Here is an 18159-nt window from a genome sequence, read left to right as displayed (position 1 = left end):
CAAGTACAATTACGTAACAAGGATAAAAAATACATTGCATAAATAAAAACACGTTTTTTTTAAAAAAAAATACATAGCTATTACATTTCTTTAACCCTTTAAAATAATAATCAATGTTTTTTTTACTTGTATCACTATAAACTAGTTGATGCCCCGCACGTATTGCGGGGCGATAGCCGAATAATTCTCAATCAATTAAAAAAACACTACTATAATTTTGCTAGGAAAAAAACTAAAACGACGATAAGACCGTATTTTTCGGCTCAGGGCAAAACTGTAATTTTTCAGGACTAATGAGCGAGTATTAGGCAGCTCCTTGACATAGAAAAAAATTAAATCGAGTCAACCAGTTGAAAAAAACTTTTATACTTTTGCAAAAAAAAAAAAAACAAAAAAACAAAAAAAACAATAAAACGATGGGAAAAACATAATTTTGAACTGAGGGCGAAATCATAATTTTTTTCAGGGATAAAATCGTAAATTAAATGGACATATGGGCGAGTGTCAGGCAACTGCCGGCATGACTGTAATTTTACGGGGGCAAAATTGTAATTTAACCAGGAAAACAACTTGGCAAAAATATAAATTTAATTTGAGAGCAAAATCGTAACTTGGCTGTGAGAAAAAAACTAATGGCAAAAGTGTAAAATTAAACGGGGCAAAATCGTAATTTTGAATCGAGGGCAAAATTGAAATTTTTAGCTGGGAGCAAAAGCGTAAGTTTATTTTTAAGTCAGGGTAAAAACATAACTTTGAACTGATGGCAAAATCCTAATTATAATGGGAAAAAAACTAATGGCAAAGCCGTAAATTTAAAGGGGCCAAAGTCGTAATTTTGAACGCAGGACAAAATTGAAATTTTTAGCTAGGAACAAAAGCGTAAATATATTTTTAAGTGGGGTAAAAACATAATTTTGAACTAATGGTAAAATCGCAGTTTTAAAACGGGATAAAATCATAAATTTATTGAGCTAATAGAGGAGTGCCAGGCAGGTGCCTAACACTATTCTCCCCACCGCCCATTTCACCCGATAGGTGAAAGGAACTAGTACCGTCCATAAAATTTGTATATGTTGAAAATAAAATGTCACATCATATCGTATTATTAATTTATCGTCTTAGTTTTTAGTAAAAAAGGTTCAACAAAACAAAGTGCCCTAATTTTTGGGCAATTGATGTTTCAATGTATAAATTTGACTACACTTTAAGGTCTCTTTTTCTTGCCTAGAAAATCATGAACTGCTTGTCCTTCTTTACTTGTGTAAGGAACTTAGTATAAAAAAAAAAAAACATTGGTCATCTCAAAATAAATGCCAGCTTTTAGTTTCACACATAGTTTTTTTTACACACACACTCTCTACTTACATCTACTCTACTCCTAAAATTATCGCACCTAGATTCCGTATGATTTGAATCCACAGCCACTTGGTTGTGGAGCACGTCTCTTTACTTAAATACAACATTAAAATAATGTTCTGTTTTATCTAATGGTAAAAGTATATTTGATATAATTGGTTGTAGCTACAACTTATCTATGTGTGTGAGTTGTAATTGACATTTGTGTCGAAGTTTGACAAAACAGTTATGGTTGTAACTTAAAATTGAAAAATATAGAACAATGTACATGTATCTACACATAAAAACACATTACAACTTAGTTAATAAGTTATCTATGTCCAAGTTTTTTGAAACTTGCATATATAATAAATACTAGGTTATCACCCGCGAACTTCGCAGGTAAAAACATTAACTTTATATTAATCGAACTATGTCATTAAATAAAATAAAAATACATGTTTTCGAACATAATTTTTTTTTATAATTGTTTTGAATTGAAAGTTGTAGTCATTGGGTTGCGAGTAAGGTCAGAAACTTCGGGCAAGAACCAAAGGCAGAAACTTGCCTCATTGAATGACCCAAGAAACAAAAAAAAAAAAAAAAAAAAAAAACTTTTATTTTTTATAATAAAATATACGCATGGAGTTGTTCAAACCTACAAAACAAACTCATTTAATTAAATTTAGAAATTAATTAAAAGTTTACATAAGAAAATATAAACAACAAAAACTTTATTCATTAAATATACATTATATATTTTTTTTAACAATCATGACCAATCGAAATATAACAAATTAATAACATGGGTATTAATATAGTGTTGATTGTTCCCATTTTCAAATAATCACTTGCTTATTAAAAAAAATCCATTAACTTTGAAGGCATTAAACTGACTTGCTAATGGTATTCATTCATACCTAATACGATACGCTAATCAATAAATAAAACACACACACTAAGAAACCATTCAAATAATAATGTTGAGTAAATCATTCAAAACTCTATCCAAATGTATGCCATTTAGTACTCAATGGTAACAAAACACACAACAAAGTAAAACCATCATGCTGCCTCCTGCAATTGAGGTGCCTACATAAAGATGTACTGCAGAAAACATAGATTAAACTAATCGCTCTTAACACGATACATTTTTCGTATAAAATGAGCGAAACTTAATCTTCCAAGTACCTCGAATGGTTTGTCGGATCGTTCAAAATCCAGTATGTTTAGAGCAACTTCACAGCTCTATGAAACAATCGGCTCTGGATCTTTGGAGAATTCCTCAAGTAGAGATATACACTGGTCATCTACAAAAATGGTTTATTAAGGTCAAAAACATAAAGTTTTTCATAAAAGTGTCCCGAGTCAACCCAACAGAGCCGTTTTGACCCTAAAAACCGTATTTGACTACCTATCCAACATAGTCCATTTTCCACCATATGTTATTAAAAAGTATAGTAGATTTTAGAAGCATGGTTACCTTATATTTTTTGTTTTAAAAAATGTGGCAACTCTCTCTCTCTCATTTTCTTTGTGTTAAATTGTTTTTTTTTTTCCTTTTCCTTTCAGTTTTTCGTTCAGTATATAATTCAGTTTATAACAACCTCTCATTTTTATACTTAAATGTGAATCTAATAAGTTCTGTTCAAACTTATTTGTCTACAATCAACAAAATCTCATATAACCAGCAATTTCATGCGCAATAAAAGGTGTCACAATCAAACACAGACATCAATAAATCTACACACTTTCTCAAAACATAATCTCTAACATCACTAACCTGTATCAATAATTCAAAACCCTAACTAATGTGTTGTGCACTCACTAATATCTGCTACACACGTCTCACTTATTCATCTTCACAACTTCAAACACATCTTATCTAATACCTTATGCCAATCAACAAAATCTCATATATCAATCAGCAATACAATGCACAATCAAAGACCTCACAATCAATTTCAAACATCAATCAATATACAAAATTTCTCAAGACAAAAAGTCTAATATCACTAACCTGATGCGCTACTGCTCAATAATGTGTCGGTGCCATGAAAAACTTCATAACCCTAACTAATGTGTTAACTTGCCAAGGCTCAAGGCTGTATCTTATTCCAATGTTGTTTGTCTGACGCATCGTCACAAATCTAACAACCGAGTCAATCAAACTATTAGCTAAAAAATTAAAATAATGATTGAGTTCAAAATTTAAAATTTAAAATCTGAAAATCAAATCACTAATATCTAATCTCGTAAATCAAGCAAACTTATTAGGAAAGTCTAACCTTGCCAAGCAAAACCAACCGACATGGTACCAATTTCCAGCCATAGCAAGCATATCTCTGTCCAACATAGTTGCAGCCAAAAACTCCGGACCATCCAAAATAAACACCTAATGAATGAAAATAAAAACACATAAACCTTGAATATTACTCAATTTATGACTACTATCCCACAAAACAAAACTTTGTCAACAAATTATACTAACTTATGCAATGGTAAACCATAAAAATAACAAATTAGTTTAGATGATTAGCCTTGCAGAAAACCCAAATCAGGAAAGTTTACCTGAATTGTTAACGAAAAAAATCAGACTCAGATTGGGTTACTCAAGCGGATATTAATCACTGGATTAAGATCTGGTATCAAACATAAGAGCACACATGAGTTGATTAACGGAACAAAATGGTGAGGAAAAGAATATACATCAATTAATCGAATAGAGATCAATTTCCCATAGGATCCCATTCAAGATATATAGATATATAGATATAGATAAAGAAATGTGCAAGATATACCTTTCCTTCAACTTCTCATAGGATCCCATTCAAGAGTTCCTTGTAAGGGAAGGAGTCTGAAAGAAATTTATCACCAAAAATTACAAAACACAGTTTGAATTAGATATGCAACTCGAGTACAAAAACAATAGTCGAAGACTCGAAGCATTCCTAAAATTACACATAATATAGTCAAAGCATCTCATAAAAAAAACATCAAGATTTCAAAGCATTCAAAATCTAAAATTAAACACAATAATGGTTTACTTCAAAATTTAAATTTAAAATAATGATTGGCTTCAAAAATTAAAATTTAAAATCTGAAAATTAAATCACTAATATCCAATCCCATAAATCAAGCAAACTTATTAGGAAAGTCTAACCTTTCAAATTTAAATTCAATTTACAGATTCGAAATTTAAAATCAAACATATTAATGGCAAACTTTCAAATTTAAATTTAAAATAATAACTAACTTCGAAATTGAAAATATAAAATCAAGCACAACAATGGTTTACTTCAAAATTTAAATTTAAAATGATGATTGACTTTAAAGTTTAAAATTTAAAATCAAGCACAACAATGTTGTTTCCAGCCATAGCAAGCATATCTCTGTCCAACATAGTTGCAGCCAAAAACCCCGGACCATCCAAAATAAACACCTAATGAATCAAAATAAAACACATAAACCTTGAATATTACTCAATTTATGATTACTATACCCCAAAACAAAACTTTGTCAACAAATTATACTAACTTATGCAATGGTAAACCATAAAATAACAAATTAATTTAGATGATTAGCCTTGCAGAAAACCAAAATCGGGAAAGTTTACCTGAATCGTTAACGAAAAAAATCACACTCAGATTGGGTTACCCAAGCGGATATTAATCACTGGATTAAGATCGGGTATCAAACATAAGAGCACACATGAGTTTATTAACGGAACAAAATGGTGAGGAGAAAAATATACATTAGTGAATCGAATAGAGATCAATTTCCCATAGGATCCCATTTAAGATATATAGATATATAGATATATAGATATAGATAAAGAACGGTGCAAGATATACCTTTCCTTCAACTTCTCATAGGATCTCATTCAAGAGTTCCTTGTAGAGGAAGGAGTCTGAAAGAAGCTCTTCACCTAAAAATACAAAACACAATTTGAATTAGATATGCAACTCGAGTACAAAAATAATAGTCGAAGACTCGAAGCATCCCTAAAATTACAGATAATATATTCAAAGCATCTCATAAAAATCATCAAGATTTCAAAGCATTCAAAATTTAAATTCAAACACAATAATGGTTTACTTCAAAATTTAAATTTAAAATAATGATTGACTTGAAAATGTAAAATTTAAAATCTGAAAATCAAATCACTAATATCCAATCCCGTAAATCAAGCAAACTTATTAGGAAAGTCTAACCTTTCAAATTTAAATTCAATTTATAAATTCGAAATTTAAAATGAAACACATTAATAGAAAACTTTCAAATTTAAATTTAAAATAATAATTGACTTCGAAATTGAAAATCTAAAATCAAACACAATAATGGTTTACTTCAAAATTTAATTTTAAAATAATGATTGACTTCAAAATTTAAAATTTAAAAATCAAATCACTAAGGAAACATACGAAAAATATAGGATCATATTCCTCAATCACCTTTAACAACGAATGAGAGATGTTTTTAGGATCCATAACTGCAAAGTAAGTAACCACTGTTTTAAAAAATATATAATGGTAATCTATTTATAGAAATAAAGTCTATTTACAAACCGACTCATAATTCCGAATACAAAAATCATCTTTAACAACAGTAATCTGTTTAATAAAACAAAAACAACTTTAAAAATGAAATTAAAGGCATCTTTAAAGAATTAACAACTAACTAAATACAAAAATTATAACTAAATGACTCACGATAAATCATCATTAATAATTTTAAGACATTAACATATGGAAGTTGTTCTCCCCACAATAAGGTTGCAAAATCATACGGTATTTTCTATCAATTGAAACAAAAAAAAAACATATAAGTTGCAATAATTTATTGTGTGCACAAAACTGAAAACTTAAGAAACATACCAAAAATATAGAATCATAGTCCCCAATCAACATTAATAACGAAGGAGCGTTGTTTTTGTGATCCATAACTGCAATGGAAGTAACCACTGTTTTAAAAAAAATATAACGGTAATCTATTTATAGAAACAAAGTCTATTTACATAAACCGAATCATAATTTCGAATACAAAAATCATCTTTAACAACATTAATCTATTTATAGAAACAAAAACAACTTTAAAAAGAAATTAAAGACATCTTTAAAGAATTAACAATTAACTAAATACAAAAATTATAACTAAATACAAAAAATTATAACTCACAAAACAAACCATAAGAACTTCAAAAAATAATCACATAAAATTTCAAATTAACACCTAAAGAAAAAAATAAAAAAGAAAGACTATACATATCAAAAAGCAAACAACAACAACAAAACTGAGCTAACCTGTTTTTGGTCGACGAACAATTCGAAAAATATAGGATCATAGTCCTCAATCAACTTTAACAACGAAGTAGCGTTGTTTTCATGATCCATAACTGCAATGGAAGTAACCATTGTTTAAAAAAATATAACGGTAATCTATTTATAGAAACAAAGTCTATTTACAGAAACCGAATCATAATTTCGAATACAAAAATCATCTTTAACAACACTAATCTATTTATAGAAACAAAAACAGATTTAAAAAGAAATTAAAGACATATTTAAAGAATTAAAAACTAATTAAATACAAAAATTATAACTAAATACAAAAATTATAACTCACAAAACAAACCATAAGAACTTCAAAAGATAATCACATAAAATTTCAAATTAACGCCTAAAGACAAAAATAAAAAAGAAAGACTATACATATAAAAAAACAAACAACACCAACAAAACTGAACTAACCTGTTTTGGTCGACGAACAATTCGAGTCCAATTGTCATAAAAGATTGAGGGTTTACCATGAGAAAAACAAACCATAAAACATTCAGAACATATGTTATTAATTTTGAAAATAAAATACCGAACAAAAAGGATAAAATCAAACCTACACAAACTTAAAAAAAAGAAAACAACTATAACATTTAACGAACCTCTGTTGTTTCACGAATGATCGGAGTCCGATTTTATCCAAGATTTAGGGTTCCACATGAAAAACAAAATCAACAAAAATCAGTAACTTTGATAAATGTAGATGATGATAATAAAACCTCTGATCTTGATTTTGTTTGCAAAAAAACAAAAAGATAAATGTTCAATCGCTTGATTAAAGATACACAATAGATAAACAACAAATTAAAACAACATACCTTCAATTTTTATGATCAGATCTACAAAGTTTAGGACAAAGAAGAAGTTAATAGCATTCGACACAATCTTTATAAAATCAAGTTTCTATAGAATTGAATAACATAAATAAAGCAGATTTAGGATCGATTGTGTAGATTACAATCGTAAAACAAAGAAATCAGAAACAATAAAATCAAAAACATAGAAACATACCTTTGATTGGTTAATAGGATTGATTTGTGTGAAGAAGATGATGTTGCAGAGGTTTGGCTATGGTTTAGAATTGAGGATCTTGGTGGTGGTGATAGGAGAGAGGATGCAACTTAGTTTTTTAGGGTTTGTAAAGTGTATGCAAGAAGAATGAGAAAAAAAAGGAAATATATACTATGACCCGAATTCAAAAAACCCGACCCAACACATTTCGGATCCCGCCTCTTTTTTCTTGGAATCGTGAATGTAGAAAGCAAAATGAGATTTCCCTCCTAAACTAAATTGCCACATCAGCCAAGATGGCCAAATACAAATGCCACCTAGCCCAAATCCATCTCATTTATATATATATATATAGATACGATTTTATAAATAACAGAAAATGAAAATATTGACCCTAAAATTAAAGGTAAATAATAAGATAATAATCAATCTTACTTATATTTCATAATGCATAGATTTGTTAATTATTTTGTAAGAAACTAAAATATAAATAATAGATTATAATTTAGGGGAGAGACTATATTTATCATGGTTGTATTTTTTTTAAAGGTGTGAATTATTTGTGAATGTCAGGAGGTCTAGCATTCGTTGTTTTAATCGGGTCCGTACTAGAGAGTCCCTTCACACAATAGATCCTCAATTTAAACCCCTCATGAAAAACCACTATTACTCAGACTCGAACTTGAGACCTAGAGGGGAAAACTCACTCATGCCCACTATGAATGGAACTTAAATATCCGTGATCACCACTAGTGATGATTTTATCATGGCTGTATTACCTTTAAGTTCTATTTAACACATGAGAGTTGACGTTTTGATAGAAGTTTTTGAAAATCAAAACATTAGGTGAAGAAATCAATGCAACTTTTGTGTTTGTCATGACTCTTGTTTTATGCAACAACATGTGTCGTTTCCTAGGGTATCCTAGGAAGTTAACAAATTAAACTTCGAGACTTTCGGCCAAAATTGGAAGTAAACCGTCAACAAAAAAAAAAAAAAAACTATTTTTTTACATAGAGATTTCATTTCTGTCACAAATCAAGATAGGAACATGATTCTAAATGATTTGTGATTCTAAATGATTTGTTTTTGGGATATTGATCTGTAATAATCCCTACTAGATGTCATTGTTCATTGGCAGTCTCATCTTTTTTTATCCCCCTGTCAGTCCCACCTTTCAGCTATTTTTCCTCCACTGGTCCTCAGTTAAAAAAAACTTAACGGAGTTAAGTTTTTTTCCGAATTACAAACTGATGTTTTAAGGCTTTTGATCAGGACGAGGTTACGAGTCTATTGATGTAAAACTTACCTCGAAATAGTGCTCCAAACGACTTGATTTTTGTAATTGGAAGTTTAAACACTTGAATTGAAGCATCATTTTCGTCGTTTAGAGCACAATTTCAAGGTAAGTTTTACATCATTCGGCTCGTATCCTCGTTCTGATCAAAAGCCCTAAATATCAGTTTGTAATTTGGAAAAAAACTTAACTCTGTTAGGGTTTTTTATCTGAGGACCGGTGAAAAAAAATAGTTGAAAGGTGGGACTGTCATGTGAAATAAAAAAAGGTGGGACTGCCAATGGCCAATGACGTCTAGCAAGAATTCTTAGAGGCCAATATCCATTTGTTTTTTGGGTTATAAATGTTTAACCTTGTAACGAATAGATTATGTTCACTATAGATTTAGTATAACTTCGATAACTTTCTAAATCATGTAATCTTGTTTTCAGATTATAGTATTTTGTGTGCACGAAATCAACAATCGGATAAAACAAAAAATGTTTCTCAAGAACAAGACGTTCTTTTCTGTAAAAGCCAATTGATCAGATTGTATATTAAACGAACCAGATTATTCCCTTATATAAGGGTCGAATTAGTGCAATGACAGAGTGAAACATTGCAACCATCATGAAAGAAAATAGTGTAACAATTGGTGGTTATAACATTACGCATCAGTGGATTATCATAATACAACTTCATCGGTGCCACTTATGGCAATGGCGGACCTAGTAAAGTTTTTTCACGAGGCATATATTTTTAGGGGTCGTTTCGTTAAATAATAAAAAAAATCGGTCCGCTTGGTCTGATGAGCTGCTGAGCTACTAATATAGTTGTTGTTGGGCTGCTAATGAGCTAGGACTGCTAGTAGCTGTTAAAGTCAGGATCTTTGACTCATTAGGGTTCTGTTTTGGAGTTGTATAAAAGAGAGGCTAGGTGTGTTGTATTATCATATCTGAATTTTAATATACGTATAACATTAACATTTTAAGGTGGGCGGCCACCCCCTTTAAATGGTAGTGGGTCTGCTCCTGAATGGTGGTCGTTTGTCATTGATCCAAGGTGTCACTGCTTCAAATTTGAAACTATTGCATATTTGAAATCTGTGTACCTTAGATCATTACAAAAACCCGATCTACATAGTCAAGAACTAAACTATATAGTTAACCATCTAACTACCCTAATAGACGGACACAAAGTGTAGGAAATTGTAAACCACGGGGACTCGGATGAAAAAACAAGTTACGGGCTCAACATGTTGGACAATGTAAACCGCTGGGACTCAAATTGTAAATTACTCAAAAATAAATTATATTTCACGATGTCCACATCTGGGGAAATATTGATGTAAACAATTTCAAATCCAAGTATCAAATTTAGATTGGCATGAGTGTCAATGTCAACTTGTGTTGGTAGTTACTTTCTTCTGCTCGGGTTTGTTTGATTTGTGTAAATTTCATTAGAAGTTTGAAAAAATCCAAATGAACTATAGCCAACCAAATGAACACCGCCTATTTTCACTTTTCATTTAATTAACGTTAAGGGTAGAAATTAGTTGAACCACTCATGAGTTATTCGAGATCAAGGTGTTAAAAGTATGAATTGATTAAAACTTAAACGAACTTGAGCCAAAGCCTTCGAGCAGGACAAATCTAGATTGGGTAGTAAAAAATCATGTTATATAATACCTGGCTTTTAAGTGTTATATACTCACATTGATGCCGATTCACATAACCTTTTCAAATTATGGCACTAGTTATGCTTGAAAGCAATGTTGTAAACTCAGTGTAGGCGGTCGAGGACTCGTCGAGTAATCACTACTTGGTATGGTATCGTGCTGAGCCGATTTTCTTCAACTCCGCCTAATTACTGGGAATCGGTCAAAGGCGGTCAACCCCGTGTAGAACCGGATCTAGTCAGGCCGAGTTTGACTTAAAATAATAGAACATAATTCCTATGTCTATATGTGAACGTATTTAAATAAACCTGAGCATATTCACATTTTTTTTCTATAAATATTAGTAAGTAGACCTGTCAAACGGGTCGGGTTGAGTCGGGTCGGGTCATAGGTCAAAATGGGTTCGGGTCGAAACGGGTTGATTTGGTTCGGGTCGGAACGGGTTCGGGTCGGAACAGGTTTCAGGTCGGAATGGGTTTCGGGTTGGGTTGGTTAAAAATGTTTTTTTTAAAGAGATTGTACATCAAGAGGCAATTTTGTTCGGTTCGAAACGGTACGGGTCGAAACGGTTCGCGTCGAAACGGTACGAAATGGTTCGATTCGAAACGGTTTGGGTCGAAACCGTCGAAACGGTTCGATTCGAAACGGTACTGGTCGAAACGGTACGGGTTGAAACGGTTCGCATCGAAACGGTTCACGTCGAAATGGTTCAATTCGAAACGGTACTTCTTACGTTCCAGATACTGCAATTGAAAACAAAGTTCCAACTCATATACTGATATCACAATTCGTTGTAGCATAAAAGCCTGAGAAATCACAAATGTTTTTTAAAACGAAGCTCATATTAAGCATGTTGATTTCTAGTGATTCTCATAACACAACATCGTTGACTAAGCCAAATTTGCCCATTCGTCACGGGTATAACAAGTGGTAAATGAGAATAACTTTTTTTTGTCCCATCAACAACACGCTGGGTGTAGGATTTTTTTAGATTTTTTTTTTCATGGGTCAAAATGGGTACAGGTCGAAACGGTCCGCGTCGAAACGGTTTGATTCGAAACGGTATGGGTCGAAATAGTTCGCGTCGAAACGGTTCGCGTCGAAACTCGTCTCGTGCGGAAACTCGTGTCGGCCCAAAATCCGTTGCGATCCGAAACCCGTCCCGTGCAGAATCCCGTGTCGGCCCAAAACCCGACCCGAACCGACCCCGTTCCGATCCAAAACCTGCGTCGTGTCGAAACCCGTCTCGGCCCGAAACTCAATCTGAACTGAACCCGTTCCGATCCAAAACCCGTTTCATGCCATAACCCGTCTCGTGCGGATACTTGTGCCGGCTCGAAACCCATTCCGATCCGAAACCTGCCCCATTTCTTTAAGACACTAACCCACATCGACCCATTTATTTAATGTTGTCGACCCGCTTTGACCCGAAAATTATAAGATGGAAGTTCAAGTGACTCATTGTGACTCATTTAGTTAAAATATCTTACCCAAACCAACTCATATAATTTTAAAAGCAACCCAAATTGACCCACTTGAAAGGCTTTGGGTCAAGATTGCCCCTCTATTAGTAAACTTATGATATTTGACGTATATATAATTTCCTTTAGTATTTAAATACGGGTTGGGTTTTAAAGTGAACACTAGCGTATTTGTGAACTGAGTGAACAAATCATGACCATTGATTTACATCATCAAATCGTAAAATACACTAGTGTATTTTCATCATGAAATCATCATCAAATCCTGATCATTGATTTACACTTATGTATTAATAATCAAGGGCTAGGATTAGTTCACACAGTTCATTATTAAGGTGGTTGTTCACAAATGAATCTAACCTAAATACGTATCCTTTTATTTATATCGATATTCACATATTTTATTATAAATATTAGTAAACGTGTGATATCTGACATATATATAATTTCCCGAAAATTAATATCTTTATAGTTTATCATGTCCGAGTACTTTCTGCCAACACCGAGTACTCGCAACTTACAGTCAACTGACCTGTGAGCGTCTAGCGACTTCTGCAATCAAGCTTGCAAGTGATTCCCATTGAAGTTAACTATGTACATTTATTTTCTAGTTTAATTAAACTTTTGACTAGAGGTGTAAATGAGTAGAGCCGTTTATAAGCTGCTCAAGATTGACTAGGCTCGTGAACTTAAGTAGGCTTATTTTTCATACAGCTAAAATAAATTATGTTTTAGCTAAGGGTGGAAAGGACACCTATCTTAGAACCCATTTGAACTCATAAAGCCAATCATTATGATAATGTCATCTTATTTGAACTCACTCCAACTCATTTCTAACCCTAAAAGAATGTAACAATCAGACTTAAGACACATCACACTTTAAAAAAAAAAAATATATATGAAAAACACATTCAAACACCTCTATCCAGCACAGATTCAAAAACACGAAAACTGACCTAGGATCCCGTCTTAGAAAAGTTGCGGTGGTGTTCCTGTGGAACCCACTAAGCCGCCATCTAAGAGGTGCCCCGTGCTCCTTATACATATTTTTAAGGGTCATTGGATGGCTCTTGTTCTAAATGACATGACGAGCATATCCCAGATTTCCTCTGATCATGCGCGCTGAAATGTTTACATTAGCCAAGATGTAGCGTTCAAATGAACTCCGAAACTAATATATATTGCTTGTAAATCCACTCATAAATAAACAGAAAGTTAGTAACTCGGAAACCCATTAAACATGTTTAATCAGAACCAAATACGCGTTGTTGAATGATGGTTTTGCAAATCAATAGAAAACAAATTCATTAACATGTCAGATCTACATGAAACCAGAACCATGGATTGCATCTAGACAGGAGAGGGGTATGACTTCGCTTGCTGGCGAACTCGTTTCTTGTATTCCACAGTATCCTGCACATGATATATTTTGCGCAAATCATATCACGAGTTCCGTAACTTGATAACTGATGACAAAACTACAGAAATAAACCATGATTACCTGAATAAAGAGATGATATCCCTCGGTTTGAGCAGGATCAGCAGGGTTCGGAGTGTCCAGCAAATCCTGGATACCCACTAGAATTTGTTTAACCGTAATTGCGGGTCTCCAACCCTGTAGATAACAGATAGTCACAGAATATTATTAGTGATAACGATATATGTTAACGTTACTTTTAATCTTAACATGGATGATATGCGCGTACACTGTCTTCATTGAGGATTGATAGACAAACGGTTCCAGACGGGTAAACATTGGGGTGAAAGAACCCTTGGGGGAATTTGCACTTTGGTGGCTTGCTTGGATAATCTTCAGTGAAATTAAGGGTGAGGGGATAAAAACCACCCTCCCAATCAGTCTGCAAAAGTCTCGTATGATAAAATCATAGAATAAGATAAATACAGTCAACCCCACAATGATCTTGATAATATAGAGTCAAGAACTTGTACATGATCAAGCAATCAAAGAGCCAACATAATATAAAAGTATTTTCATTTCATCGAACATCAAGCCACTTTTTTAAATGTTACTTCTATCACGATTTCAGACCGTATTCCCAAACATCATTGGTAGAAACTAACCGCCTGTGAGTTAAGTATTCTCTGCGACTTTAATTAGCAACTAATCATTACATTAAGCATTCTAAATATTAGAAAGACGGCAACTCACATTTTCTAAATCCATGTTCATCAATTGAAAGTTGAAATCAATTCTTACGCGCTTAGATGATCGATCGATCTTATTTACACTGAAACATACTGGTTACACAAAAGAAACTACCACCGTGCATTATCATCAGCTTAGAGATTTTCATAGACACAAGTCATAAGCTTTGTTTAAAAATGTGCGCATCAGGTGCGCACTGTGCTGATGGGACATCATCAACTGCATAATGCAATGTGATTCCATGATGCAACTGATGCAGTCTGATGCGAGTATGCGACGCATTATGCAGTTGACCAATATTTGAACAAATTAGACCAATGATCGAGCAATGAGTGAGAGTATTTGAACAAATTAGACCATTGATTTAACAAATTTAACCAGAGACGACGAAAAAAATATCTTATATTTTAGTGTTTAAAGTTGACAACTTAAAATATCATATATAAATAAATAAACCTTTAGTATTTTTTTTCAATAACAAACGTCTTGCATAATCGGCTTTTAGGGATAAAAACGCATCAGATCACAAGTCACAACACCCTTTTTAAATCGAAAATGCAACCTGAAAGAATCCAAAAACAAACTGCCATTCCCCTCCCCCAAACTGTCACATAACTAATATCCAGTTTAGGAAAGTGATGAAAAAAAACCATTTCTTAATCTATACCTAATCATAAACGCAATCCGAGAATTATACCGCTTATAGCATCGCATAAATTGTGTTAAAAACGTTAGTTGTGCATCACTTTCTAATCTATCACATAACAGTAAAAACTAAGAGCATTATTTCTCAATCAAAACAAACATTTAGGTGACACGTAACATCTACAGACAAACTGGCACCAAACAACAACCTTAAAAAAAATCAGATGCAGCAGTTTCTAATTTAATAAAAGATTATCCAATCAGCATATTAAACATTAAAACTTGTAAAACTAACAGATGGTAAAAACTTACCCCAGCTTTACCGGGTATAGTACAGTTCCAGACCATCAAATTAACTGTACCATCGGGGAGAGATTCTGGCCTCGCTACGAAACCCTAATTAATAACACGAAATTAACAATTAGCAAGTGAAATTATTAAAAAAGGGGGGAATTAGGGTTTGGAATATGACGAACATGAGGATGATTCTTTCGCCATGCTTTGCGTTCCTCGGTGAGACGACCACGAGCTATGCCGCCAGACATGATTTGCTGTGGCGATCGGTGGGGTGTCAAAGATTTGCGGCCTCTGCGAAAGTGGGGATACTGCTTGCGTATTGGTTATTTCTTCTTATGAAATAGTCGTAGCCTTTTATTTCACCGACTAAACTTTTATGTGACTTTTTGATATTTTGTCATTATCATTATAGATTATTTTGTTGATATGATTAATTTTAATCATGTTTTTTTTTTAGATTTTTTAATGGCACACCCCCTCTCTATCCGTACACTTTTTTAATTCAATACATATCGTATAGGCCTATAGAATGCGTATTGAAATAAAGTAAAAGACACGGTGATGTGAGGGTGTTTAATCGTGTTTTAAAGTGTTTAATTATGAGGCTTTACATGATTATGTGTATGGAAACGGTTTACTTTGGGTTGATTTTGATTTGCATGTACTCGGAGCATAACGGATGGCTTTTGGAGCTTGACGGAAGGTTTTCGGGAAGCATTATGGAGTATTGGAAGCATACACACAAGTTGGAAGGCCAAAATATGAAAAACGGGAAGTTCGGTAGCAATCGGCGCCACTAGGTGCTGATTTCAGCGCACCACAGAAGGAAAGTATAGTTTGGCGCACTAGGTGCTGTTTTTGGTGCGCTAGGCGCTGAACCCAGATCTGACTTGCGAATTTCTTGTTTTTCCACCATATTTAAGCACAAACATTCCCCAAACGTAATTATCATTAACCCTAGCCGTTTTCCACTTCCCAAGGACGAATTTTGGAGTTCCCAACCTCAACCCAATCATCAATCTTGCAATTCCTCATCAAGATTGAAGATCAAATCAAGAACATGAGCGGCTAAACCACCCGTGATCATCTCCGGGACTAGGGTTTGTGTTAGGAACCAGGTTGACTTAGTTTTACAAACTTTTGGATTGAGATTTGACTAATCATTCGGTTAGTTTATCTTTATTGTTTATTTGTTTTTTATTAAACATTGTTGGATTATCATTTGCATACTTGTTCATCAGTTATTTGGTTTTGTCATCAACAATTGGGATTAAATTCTAAGTTGTCATTGTCTTCAACCTTTAACCATTGAACTTGTTCATGTTTATGAAATCTAGGATTGGTAATTATCTAGGTTACTATTCAGTTGCATCAATCTTTCGGTTTCGATCGTGGATCATTGCAATCAAATATATTATCTGTTAATTATTTATCAAAACAAGTAGTTAGCAAATCATGTCTATGTGATTTCCAATTGGTAGTAATTAGGTTACCCGTGTTTCTACACAACCTGAAAACCCGGAGATTGGTCCCTCTTCTCATAATTGTTTACAAATCTAATTTATTTTGTTTTCACAATCATTCTAAAAACTGCAAAAAGCAATTAGTTTAGACGTAGATGGTAATTAAAGCAACGAAGTTTCATACTTTCCACTGATTCCCCGTGGATTCGACACCCTACTTGCCCTTTACTAGTAAAAGGTGAATAGGACACTTTTAACTTTACTTTTGACCGACCTTACGACATCGATCAAAATGGCGCCGTTGCCGGGGAGTCGGTGCGCTTAGTTTAGTTAGCTGTTTTTCTTAAAAATTCAAAAAAAATATAAAAATTAGAAAAAACCAAAAAAACCCAAAAATATTTCCTTTTGTTTGTCTTTTATTTGTTTTGTTCCGTATTACGCTTGGTTTCTTGTTTGTCTGTGTGCAGGTGATTCTCGTGTTGCATGCATACCAGGTTTTCAAAGAAATCATCACCGCTCTTATTTGATCCAGAAATAGAAAAGACTGCTCGACAGAATCTCGTTCTTCTACGTTCAGCAGTGAAAACTAAAGCTCAGTCATCAACAGTTGCTCAAGATCTTGAACAAGCAGCTCACGAAATGGATGATCAAGAGCCACAAAACCAGGCCCAAAACGATCCAATCCCTCCCATTCCAGATCCACCAATCCCTCAAAACCAAAACCAAAATCAAAATCAGAACCAGAACCAAAACCAGCCCAATAACCAAAACCAGAATCAACCACCATCACAACCATTTCCACAATTTAACCCAGGTCCACAAAAGCAACCGGCAAATCTAAATCTCCGACATGGGGAAATTATTCGTCACAACCAACCCCAACATCAACACGTGTATGATGAGGGTTTCCAACACAGAGAAGGCAGTGTGCATACTTGGGAATCTGGTTGGGAAGATGATGATTATCAAAATTAGTATGATGGGAGATACGCAGATTATAGGTACGATGAAGGGTATAATGTTAATCAAGGACACCCAGTACAACAGCAGGTCAACCAAAGAAATCACATCCAACGGCCGATTCCATAAAATCAAATTCATAATGGAGTCCCACAGTTTAAGCGGGAAGAGCTAATAATCGGTTTAGGGGCGAGCAGATACAGTTTGTGGATGGTGTCCCACAAGTTGTTCAAGGAGCACCAATTCAAGACGTTGAAGGTCATTGTTGACCCGTTATAGTACCCAACTCATCAGCTCTAGTTATACCGGTGGAGAATAATAATCGACCCTTCGAGGTGAGGCCTCAATACTTAGGCCATTTGCCGGAATTTTATGGAAAAAGAACTGAAGAACCATACTTGCACATTGCAAGCTTCGATTCAATTTGTCAGACTATTGGAGGGTCAGGGTTTACAAAGGATGAGGTAAAGCTAATGTTGTTTCAATTTACCCTAAAAGACAAAGCACGTC

General features: G+C 33.5%; 1 protein-coding gene and 1 long non-coding RNA gene across 3 annotated transcripts; both read right to left on the bottom strand.

The window, feature by feature from the left end:
- Positions 1-2299: 2299 nt before the first annotated feature.
- LOC110907998 lies at positions 2300-6693 on the bottom strand. Of its 2 annotated transcripts, none has more exons than XR_004867501.1 (5): positions 6639-6693; positions 3624-3730; positions 3356-3485; positions 2527-2645; positions 2300-2442 (listed from the first exon to the last, which is right to left on the bottom strand). It is a non-coding gene; the product is annotated as an uncharacterized LOC110907998 (long non-coding RNA). The 2 variants fall into 2 exon arrangements; XR_004867502.1 differs by lacking the exon at positions 6639-6693 and adding an exon at positions 3907-3979.
- A 6577-nt stretch (positions 6694-13270) lies between these two features.
- Positions 13271-15579, bottom strand: LOC110927288 (SUMO-conjugating enzyme SCE1). The gene is made up of 5 exons (XM_022170953.2): positions 15406-15579; positions 15242-15325; positions 13824-13976; positions 13619-13732; positions 13271-13530 (listed from the first exon to the last, which is right to left on the bottom strand). The coding sequence occupies exons 1-5, from the start codon at positions 15472-15474 to the stop codon at positions 13468-13470; spliced, it is 483 nt and encodes a 160-aa protein (XP_022026645.1). The 5' UTR covers positions 15475-15579; the 3' UTR covers positions 13271-13467.
- Between the last annotated feature and the right edge of the window lie 2580 nt (positions 15580-18159).

The sequence above is a fragment of the Helianthus annuus genome, chromosome 9 (genome assembly GCF_002127325.2).
Source record: "Helianthus annuus cultivar XRQ/B chromosome 9, HanXRQr2.0-SUNRISE, whole genome shotgun sequence".
NCBI classification, from domain to species: Eukaryota; Viridiplantae; Streptophyta; class Magnoliopsida; order Asterales; family Asteraceae; genus Helianthus; species Helianthus annuus.
This window is presented reverse-complemented; position numbering and strand designations above follow the sequence as displayed.